At 37.1% G+C, this 10,568-nt stretch overlaps 1 protein-coding gene across 3 annotated transcripts; it reads left to right on the forward strand.

Annotated features, from left to right (window-relative positions):
• The first annotated feature begins 413 nt into the window (after positions 1-413).
• Positions 414-7,845, forward strand: LOC103718168 (heparanase-like protein 2). 3 transcript variants are annotated; one of them, XM_008806863.4, is made up of 13 exons: positions 534-634; positions 1,098-1,251; positions 1,534-1,672; positions 2,853-3,021; positions 3,102-4,472; positions 5,038-5,074; positions 5,201-5,384; positions 5,577-5,728; positions 5,804-6,037; positions 6,175-6,364; positions 6,791-6,916; positions 7,026-7,125; positions 7,211-7,845. In XM_008806863.4, the coding sequence occupies exons 5-13, from the start codon at positions 4,251-4,253 to the stop codon at positions 7,550-7,552; spliced, it is 1,587 nt and encodes a 528-aa protein (XP_008805085.2). In that variant the 5' UTR covers positions 534-634; positions 1,098-1,251; positions 1,534-1,672; positions 2,853-3,021; positions 3,102-4,250; the 3' UTR covers positions 7,553-7,845. The 3 variants fall into 3 exon arrangements, with proteins under 3 accessions (XP_008805083.2, XP_008805085.2, XP_008805084.2); XM_008806861.4 differs by lacking the exons at positions 534-634; positions 1,534-1,672 and adding an exon at positions 414-485; XM_008806862.4 differs by lacking the exon at positions 1,534-1,672.
• Positions 7,846-10,568: the final 2,723 nt, after the last annotated feature.

The following is a 10,568-nucleotide window of genomic DNA, read 5'->3' on the forward strand; positions in this document are numbered from 1 at the left end:
CACTGCCTTGGTTGTTTTATGTTTTGGTGCCATTTTAGGTTTTACCAATGCTACCTTCAAACAACCCGAGCTCTTTCGTATAGCATAGTTATGGTTTATTATGGAATAAATCTTACATGAAGCTTGACTCATAAAAAATAACCATGCTTGGATGGCTCACAAAAAAAGAAACAAAAAAAAAAAAAACTTGGGATCAACTTGATATTAATCTTGCTCAAGCTCATTTGTTTAGGATAGGAACTAAGCATAAACATTTAGCATTTAAACTCAACTCTAACTCAGCTCCATTTCTATCATCTTTTATATAGAGCAACCCAAGATCTCTACTTGCCTCAACACATTTGCAACCCTAAGTAAGATCTCCCTTTTTCATATATTTAAAAATAATAAAAATATGTAAAAAAAAACAAATTTTTAAAGCGCACAGCAGTGGTGTCAACCTACTGAGGAAAATAATAGACATGGTCAGGAGACAAGGAGGGAAGGTAAGGGATGGAAGGAAACATCCGATAGGCATGCTCTCTCTCTCTCTCTCTCTCTCTCTCTCTCTCTCTCTCTCTCTCTCTCTCCAATCTGCTGCGGCCCTGGGGTTCTTCACCCGACTTAGAGAACTCGGATCACTACCATTCTTCCAGTTCGGTGCCTATTTATTACCTAATTTTTTTCAGTTTTTTACGGATTTTGGGAGCGTCAAGTTCGAGATTTGGGTTGTTTTGGCGGAGCTTGGAGGGATATGAGGGTTCTTTGGCGTTTTGGAGAAGGCATAGATTTAAATTTGGGTAATTCAAGGAAAAAAGTCGCGATTTTTAATTTTTTTTTTTTTTTTTGGTGTGTGTGGAAGGAGACCCGGATCGACATTTGGGTGGATTTTGCTTTCTGTTATGAAGTTATTCGTAACTTTATATATTTTATGTTCTCTTGAAAACCCTGTCATCTTTCTTTCTTTTTTGATGACCAAGTTAATTTTTGTAACGATTTTTTTTTTAAAAAAAAAATCAAAATGAAGTCTTTGGGATTCTTTTTCGCAAAAAAGAAATGGCTTTTTAACAAAAACTACAGAGAGGTTTGCTCAGGAATTTGTGGTTGTTTGATTCCAGAGTCGCTATGCGACCCTTGGAGATGTCTGCAGTGCAAGGGCCGCTTGAGATCATGTTTCGATTGCACGATGGTTCTGACGTTGGTTCAAGAAGTGTGCGCCTGTTACATGTGTTGCCACCCTCAAAGAAAGCATCCTTGCTCAGTGGCCTAAAGGTTGGCTTTTGATCATATGATCTATACCTTATAATTGAGTGTTTTTGGATTTATTTATTGGACTTATTTCGGTAAATACAAATATGGTCTGGAATCTTTCATATAATTGTTGGATCCTGTTATGGTATTGTTCTTGATATTTGTGCGAAGATTGTTGAGTTTTACTGTCATGTTTTTAATGCCAAGCATACTTCCTTGCTGTATATTTGATATCCTATGTTTTCATAGAACAGTAAGTCTTTTTGTGATTGTGGTTTTATGTTTTGTAATTTCTGTGCTTAGGTTTGTCTGATGAACCTTATGGCAATTATTGGAGTACAGATGGTAGAAATTCTGCTTTCATCTTGTAAGTCGTGTCTTCTATTTCATTATGGTTCATCATTATTGATGAAGGCATGCTGAGAGATTCTGGACGAATGTGGTGAGGACCTTATCTCTTGTCCCAAGTCGTGAACAGATCCCCGCACTCACAGTAACCAGTATACTGATATAAACTTGTGGTATACTGGATAGAATAAGCTTTAATAAAGATAAAAGTTGGAAGATATCAGTGAGGTTTTATCAGGGAAAATGTGGGTAACTTTGGCCACATGTAAACCTTTATTAGTCTTGAGCCACTTGGTACGGTTTCCAATTATCAAGGCATCCTTAATCTCCGACACTTCAACCTCAAGAAAACCTTAATGTGGGGTAATTTCTGTACATTATGAGAGTTTCATATTAAATATTATGAATATCTACCAAAATCAGTAATCCAATGTTATTTATTTGGTAAGTGTGTCTTCATATCATACTTTGCTACAAAAACAGTTGTCATATTTGGATGTTCAAATCAGTATTTTGGATCTTCTTAATGTTGGTCTCTGGAGTGGTTGAAATTTGAGGTGACAACTCTATGCATCAACAAACTGAATAGATAATTCAGAAGATAGTTAGTTCACAATAAAATGAATTTTATGTACAAAACCTATCCAGAACATAAATGATGCATTTTTCACTCAACTATGACAGCATTAGAAAGAAATTTTTGATCAAAGATTTAGGAAAAGATTTAGTGATTCACATAGCTTGGAGCATCATGTGGCAGTACTTCTCAGGTGTGATATATGTCTCCTATGTGATCACTAAATTGGAAAAGTTATATTTCAAAACTATTATAAGAATACTTTCATGTTCCAATGCATCATAAGTTCTCAGAAATTTGTTGATGGCAGGCATAATGGATATGTGACTTGTTGACGCTTGCTATGCACTTGTACTAGAATAAGAAATATTGTAATATAACCTGTTCTTCCCTTGACAGAAAGCATCTATTATCAATTATTTGATTGATATATGCTTGATATTTGAACTATAAGAAGAGGCATAAGGTTATTCAGTTTCAGGTTTACAGAAAGAGCAGTAATGTGACATCTGTATTAGAATATCAAGTACTCGACATATATAAACTTTATGTTTTGTGTCTCTCTTTCTTTTGTATAATATGCAGCATGTATGCTATCTAGTCATTTAATTGGTTTATTTCTTTGTTCCATGTCCTTTATGCTACTTTTTAGCACTGCTGACTCAGATCTCTTCCACAAAATGGTGTTTAACAACAGAGAAGGAGAATGGTACATAGACTGCAGACAATCTTCAGTTGTTTAGCGCAGGGAAAATATTAGAGAACAATTGAACTTTAGCGGAGTGCAGGAGCCCAATGTGTGATTTTTCTGAAGTTACAACTATGCATGTTGTTGTTTGCCCCCCCCTCTTCTGAAAGATGGACTGGTTTGTATTATCAATACTTGATAAATAGATTCCAGTATCTTGCTTCTCTTGCTCTAAATCCGGATTGTTTATTTTCATAGATTATCCATGTGCGGAGAGGGTATCGAGCAAACCAAAAAAGAATAAGTGCAGTTGTGTTGTCTTGTGATATGCTCTTTCAAGAAAAGCAGAAGGAAGGTCACCTGGTTGTGTTAATCAATTATCTTGTCCTGTTTCTTTGGTGCCTGACCCCAGACATCTATTTAGTCAGTATATTTATGATCACCGGCAAAGTAGTGCTGGAGCAAAAGTAAGCATTTGCATAAACAAAGATCTATATCGTGCCTCAGCAAAGCTGCTACAAATATTAGTTTTTTTCTTTCCCCTTATGGAATCAAGTCTAGTAATGATTCATATCGACTATCTCGTCTTGCACAACTGAACAAATATTATCAACCTGAACTCAAAGTCTATACTTTCAGAGGGCCTACTTATATACATTTTATGTCCCATCATCTAGAGCAACTGAACTTTAAGAAAAAGCCTTGTGGAAATCTGATCCCTGAAACAAAGTGCTAGACAAATAAGCCTGATGTTAAATTATGATTCATGAACACCAAACCGAGTCTTAAAATTATAATGATTGATACAAAGGTTGGCTCTAGATTAAGTTGGACATAGGGCTGCAAGAGAGTTTGGTTTGGGTCAGAATCTAGCTTGACCCAGACACAACCTGAATTGGCATCAAGATCCAGCTCATCAATCACCTAGGGTTTGAGCCAATTCAGGCAGACAGTTTCCAATTTCCAATTTGGGATCCATGCTTGACACATAGGTTTTAAGTTCAAGTGTGAATAAGTCTAAATTGCGTAGGCCAGCTATGGGTCTTAAGCTGCAACCCTGGCTGGAACGACCCAAGCCTGACTCATGAGGAAACTAGGCTTGGATTAAACTGAAGGGAAGGCTCATTTGAAATCTACAGCGGGAAGTTAAGAAACCTGTCCAAAGGATTGGGTATTATCTTGTCTTGTCTCGGAGATGGTTAAATTTTTACCTATTTATAGCCAGGTACTTAACAATATAGTCAATGATGGTTTGAGCTCCTAACAATCCTTACCTTTTCTGTTAATGACATTCCTAATTTTAGAAAACTTATCCATCTATAAAAAGCCCAGATCCTGTAGTATTTCCATCCCACGCCTCCCTCTTGTACCATCCGTGTCTTCTAACTCAAAATTTTGGCCTTCTCAATGGGTGGTAGAGCCATGGGTGTCCAATCCTCCTTCCTTTCTATTTTGCTCTTCTCCAGCTTCTCTTTGGGTCTAGGGGACATGGTGACTGTGACCGTGAAGGCAGTGACCACAATTGCCCAAACAGATGACAACTTCATCTGTGCAACCATCGACTGGTGGCCCAAGGAGAAGTGCAACTATAACATGTGCCCTTGGTACAATTCCTCCATCATTAACTTGGTACGTGTGTCCTCTACTTATCTTGGCCATCCAAGTTTGTCTTTTTCCATGCATGGCATTGCTATGATTTTGATGGATTAGTCTTATGTCTTATATTCTTGTTTTTGCACATGCTAGCATGCATTGTCCGTGCCACTTGGCCATGATTTTGTCATTGTGTTTATCTATGGCTTTATGTTCTTAGCACACATGGTTATGTGCATGCATGAGTTTTCTTGCTAATGCAGCATGGCCAATGTTTCGTGAACATAGATTTTAATGTGCTAACATGTGCAATACTATATGTATGTCCTAACAAATGCATGCACCCGTCATGCATGCAAAGATCTAGGGCATTAAGATTAATGATAAAAAAAGGAAGAACAACTGTAAAAACATAGTCCTTGGTGTTGTATTTTTGGGCATTCTTTGCAATGAGATCACAGGGACATATAGAAGGATGCCTTAAATATAATTTAAAATTAGCAATTAGGAGTATTATATAGAAATTACAATGGGTCCATGCTTGCATATCATGTTTATGTACTGTAACATTAAGCTGAACTTTGGCTCTATTATCTTGCAGGACTTGAACAACACTATTCTTTTTAATGCCATTAAAGGTAAATTGTTTCATAGGTGGTGTTTTTCAGACATTTTTCAGACAATTATATTACAGAGCAATTTTCTTTGATCTTCACGCCCCCCCTCCAAGAAAAAAAAAAAGGAATTTATGGTTTGTGTTGCAGCTTTCAAGTCTCTGAGGGTTAGGCTTGGAGGGTCACTGCAAGACCACGTGGTGTATAAAATAGGAAGAAAACCTGCCCAGTGTGAAGACTTCAAGCTTGATCAAAATGGGCTCTTTGGCTTCTCTAGGGGCTGCCTCAGCAAGTCTAGATGGGATGAACTCAATGCATTTTTAAATAAAACTGGGTATTGAATTTTAAGTATATTTGAAATTTAACGACAAATCTTTGCACTTAAGAAAGATCTCCACTAGTACAATTCCAATTTTTGTGATGTCAATAAACAACATCCATTGATATGTTTTCATGAATTTTTCTGGAACAATCACTATCCCGAAACTTTGCTGAAATCTTGTTGTTGATTATTTGATGGCTGCAGAGCTATAATAACGTTCGGACTGAATGCACTTGCTGGGAGGAGAAAAGCCCCAGAGGGTAACCTCTACATTGGCGACTGGGACAGTGCTAACGCTCGGAAACTCATCAGATACTCTGTCTTGAAGAATTATAAGATTGAATCTTGGGAATTTGGTACTCAACGACATGATGAAAATTATTGATTCCCTAATTGTTCCAGATATTGATTCCTGCTTCAATTCTTGATAGGAAATGAGCTCTCTGGGCAAGGGGTCGGTGCAAGTGTGGATCCTAAGCAGTATGGCAAGGATTTGATTGCCCTGAAAAAACTGATCGGTGATTTATACAAGAATTCCAGTACTGAACCGAAGCTATTGGGCCCTGGTGGTTTTTTTGAAGCACAATGGTTCGCTGACATGCTTCAGACATCAGGACCTGGTGTTGTAAATGGTGTTACTCATCATATCTACAACCTTGGTGCAGGTCGGTTAGATTAAATGTCTTTGATTAAACTTGGATTTGTCTTCATGAATGCATTCAAGGGCAATTCAGTCACTTCTGAATTTTACAAGAAAAATAGATTAGGAGAATATAACTTTTCTCGGATTTCCTGTGTTCAGGTGTTGATAAAGAGCTAATCTATAGGATTCAAGACCCCTATTATTTGTATCAGATAGCGCAGATATATAATGATATTCTGGCCGTTATCAAGGATTTTGGCCCATGGAGTTCTGCTTGGATTGGTGAAGCAGGCGGCGCCTACAACAGTGGAGGCAAAGATGTGTCGAATACCTTTGCAAATAGTTTCTGGTGAGGCAATTTGATCGCCTTCAATTGTCTAATACTTAGCCTTATAACAAACTCATGACAATGGCTTGTTTGGTTTAACTGTTTTTTACATGCATCTTCTCTTCTTCTATATAAAATACATTATTTTAATTCATATTTCTAGTCTACAGCATATTCCACACTTTCCAACAGCTCTTGCATTCTCCAAATCAAGCCCTTTTCTACTAAAATAATAATTAAGATGCTGGATCTCCCATTTTCTTGTTGCCTTCGTAGAAAGTTCTCTGTTCCTTGTACTAATTCATAATTTGTAGGTATATTGATGCTAATTCAGTTCTTTGTCCTTTATTTCTACTATAAATTTAAACCTGTTCTGTGGCTTTTTGTTAAACCTATCCAGAAAAAAATTCTGATGAGAAACTAACAGATGGAGTTTGGCTTGATCAGGTATTTAGATCAGCTTGGTATGGTAAGCACATTTAAGCACAAGGTCTTCTGCCGGCAAGCCTTGATTGGAGGAAACTATGCTCTCCTTAACACCACCACATTCATCCCCAACCCAGACTTCTATAGGTTAGATTCAATAAGTTGGAGTCAAGTTATCAATACAAATTCTGCTCAAATGTCTAACGGCTGACGAGTTTTATCTCCCCTTCACCTTTTTCTTCCTTCCTTTGATCAGTGCTCTGTTGTGGCATCGATTAATGGGACCTGGTGTTCTTCATGCCACTCACCAGAGCTCACCATTCCTTCGAGCCTATGCTCATTGCTCCAAACAAAAGGTAAGACTAAAAATTCGGTCCATTTCATCTACTTCTGTTTCCTATGTCTCCCTATATTGCTCATGTCTTCAATTTTCTTTGACAGCCTGGGGTTACTTTATTGCTGATCAACCTATCAAACTCAACATCCTTCGATGTCACAGTTTCCAGTGACCTGAACCTGTATCCACCTCTACTGACTGAATCTTTAGCGTCGGTAACAGAGAAGGGACAGAGGGAAGAGTACCATCTGACTCCTCAAGGTGGGAACATCCAAAGTAGAGTTCTGCTTCTTAATGGGCAACCCTTGAAACCTACAAGTGATGGGCAGATCCCTGAAATGTCCCCATTCATTGCTGATACTGCTGCCCCTCTACACGTTGCTCCTTACTCGATTGTCTTTGTCAGATTCAAGGACTTCAAAGCTCCAGCTTGTGGCAATCATTGATAAGCCTCCTACTAAACATTTCAGAGTTGAATGCGTTGAAGAAATTTGCGCTTTACCATTCTTTGCTGTCTTTATTCTTTCACATTTGCATGTTGGACAAGCAGTGCAGCATTCAGTAATATAAGAGGATTTCAGCCAAAAAGTACTTTGAATTTTCAAAGCTCTCTCTCTCTCTCTCTCAGAGAGAGACCGACATTCCAGCACCCTTACAATATGATCAAGTGATTGATTCTTATTTATTTATTTATTTCATCTCTCAAGCTATAATATCTAAGCAAGTAGAATTTTTCCTTTTTCTTGGTGGCTTGAAATTTTTCCTCTTTCATCTTTCTAGCAACTAAAACCAGCCAGAGATTGTGAGCAAGCAGGACTCCTTTTGAAATTCAACTTACAGTTGAAGCTCATTAGTAATAAGAAAAATAAATACATGTATCTACTTTGAGAGAATTCACTGCACAAAAGCTCCATGGGATTTGGTATGAATGTTTCTATGTCAAGGAGACCATATAATTGCCACCAATCAGAATCTGCCTGCAATAAACTTTTGTATTGTACTTTAATGCCATTCCGAGTTGATCAAAGTACCTGAAACATGTTATTAAAGTCTCAGTCAGCAATCAAATTAATGAATACAAGGGAGGGGGAGCTACAGAATGTTGACTCGCAAACAACGAATATAGAAAAGGTAAATATGATAACCAGAAACTGTTTATAAATGTGATGGATATAATAAGATGGCTGATATTGTTGGTGAAACCACCAGCTTCACCAACCCAAGCAGAACCCATGGTCAATGTCTTTGTATGGTAAGTTGAACAGCTCTGTTATTGGATTTATTATCTTGCTTATAAGATGGTTATCTTTGCCTGAAAGTTAAGTTGACATAATTTATCTGTCATTTACTAGCATGAAGTTAATAGCATGCATATGACAATAAAAGAGGACACATTATGTTGGTAGAAGAAGGCTTCTGAAAACAAATGTTCCTATGGCCGAGCTTGCAGCTGCCTTTGAAGGGTTAGTCCATGCTGCCCTACAGCTTCATGCTACATGTATCTAGTTGGAGGGCGACTCGTAGACGGTCGTATACTGGGTCGGCAAACTGCTTCAACCTTATTGGATGTTTGCCAACTGCTTCTCAACATTTGGTTCATGGCTCAGGGGCTGACTTCTTTTAAGGCATCCAAAGAGGGAAACTGACCTGTAGACTTGGCGGCTTCACATGTGGCTTACCACTCTTCTGCTTTCTCATGACAACTACTGGTGACTGTACTCAAGAGCTTAGAGATATACTGTATTTCGATGTTGCTGGATGTGTTTATACTCGTCATGTATTAGTTGTAAGCCATCTGCCTCACAAAACAAACAAATAAACGAAAAAAAAAAAAAGAATGTTTGACGACACATTTTGAGAATTTAGAATTGCCAACTCATCCACATGTAATATGTTGTCATTGAGTTCATTTTGACTAGATAATTACCAATAGTTATAATTGAAAAAGAAAACTGTTGATCTTATTTTTATATATTAAGGGAAAGATCAAGTTCTTGTGAAAATAATACTATTGTGTTCTATGATTATCGGGAGAGGATCGATAAAGGGTTGGTCAAAGTCCAATAGAGATACAGAGAAGAATTTGCTTTTTTTTTTAATATGTTGGTATACTTTTGCTGGAATCTCTTTTGGTTCTTGGTTACTTTGCTTTATTCTATCCTGGAAATCAAGCAGTTCTTCAGTGGGGAAAGAGACCTGCGATACTTCATATGGTAACTGTTATACAAATATTGTGTTTTATGTGAAGCAGAAGAATTTTTTTCAGCTGAGACCTCAAGGTCTTCAGTGTAACTTGGAGAGGCACAAACAGTTATCTTCAAAGTCCATTATTCAGCATGCTCTCAAATAGGCATATAAGGTCCAAGGGATACCTCAGTTTTATGAATGCTCTTACCTACATAATCAGTAGTGCTCATCGGTGGATTAAGAAAGTTCTTTATGGCCTGTAAGAATTTCAGTAAAAGCTTTTTGGATTTTGTTGTTATCAGAAGATGGCTGGGTACTTACTGAGGAATGAAGATAAATTCAGGGAAGTGGAGGATTTAGCCAGCCCTCCTAAAGCACCATTGTCTGATTGGTGGGCTATAAACATGTTGTACTGAAGGTTCAGATGATTTATTCAGCATTTATTCTGGGGAGATGCAATCGGTGTTGCTAACTTTTTGGACTTTCAGGGAAAAAACATCATCTGTAGTAGTGTCAAGAAAAGAAGGGGACACTTGAAAGGTTTTGTGAAGAATGACCAAGCAAGTGCTCTAGAAAGTCGGTCATATTTACAAATTTTTGTAAATTTTCTGGTCAATGATACACATGATCCCATGCCTGGCAGAAGTGTGTATGTACAAAGGATAGATACTTTTTATGTAACAACTAAGGTCTCACTCAAATGACTCGTTGAAAATTATTATTTTGGTTTCTTGTATAAGTATCCAAGATTTATCCAGCACATAGCTAATATGGGACTAATCATATGTCTATACAAGTCTTCATATATTCCTATTTAAGCTCTAATATCCTTGCTAGGGTAAGGATCCTAATCCATTTAAATTCAACCATAAGTGAATTCAAAAGCTAGCATAGAGGTACGAAGCATTCAAGCGTCTTGAAGAATTTGAGATAGTAAGCATGAACTCAAAAACAGTCTAGAATTGTATAGTCGGTATCATACCATTTCAATATAGAACCAAGTACTGGGATGTTGAAACCACCCTTGCCGGTCATAATTCAAAAGAGAAATTTAAGAAATAAACAAAAGTTTAAGTTTTGATGTGAAAGTAAAGAATTTCTTCTATAAGGTAATCAACAAAAACTATTGGATTAATATGACCAGCATATTCTAGAATTATTTGGTAAGTGAACCAAATAGGGGTTTTTTATTAAGTTTCTCTTTATTTTTTAATTAAAAATGAAAATAAAGGATTATATGTCACATAAAGAAGAGTATACCAAACAAGAGAGTGA

Source organism: Phoenix dactylifera, chromosome 15 (genome assembly GCF_009389715.1).
Source record: "Phoenix dactylifera cultivar Barhee BC4 chromosome 15, palm_55x_up_171113_PBpolish2nd_filt_p, whole genome shotgun sequence".
Taxonomy (NCBI): domain Eukaryota; kingdom Viridiplantae; phylum Streptophyta; class Magnoliopsida; order Arecales; family Arecaceae; genus Phoenix; species Phoenix dactylifera.

Coding starts and splice junctions, on each gene's coding strand:
- LOC103718168 (XM_008806861.4), top strand. CDS start 4,251: ATGGGTGGTAGAGCCATGGGTGTCCAATCCTCCTTCCTTTCTATTTTG. Junction 5,729..5,803: donor GATTGAATCTTGGGAATTTG/GTACTCAACGAC, acceptor AATTCTTGATAG/GAAATGAGCTCTCTGGGCAA. Junction 6,365..6,790: donor ACCTTTGCAAATAGTTTCTG/GTGAGGCAATTT, acceptor TGGCTTGATCAG/GTATTTAGATCAGCTTGGTA.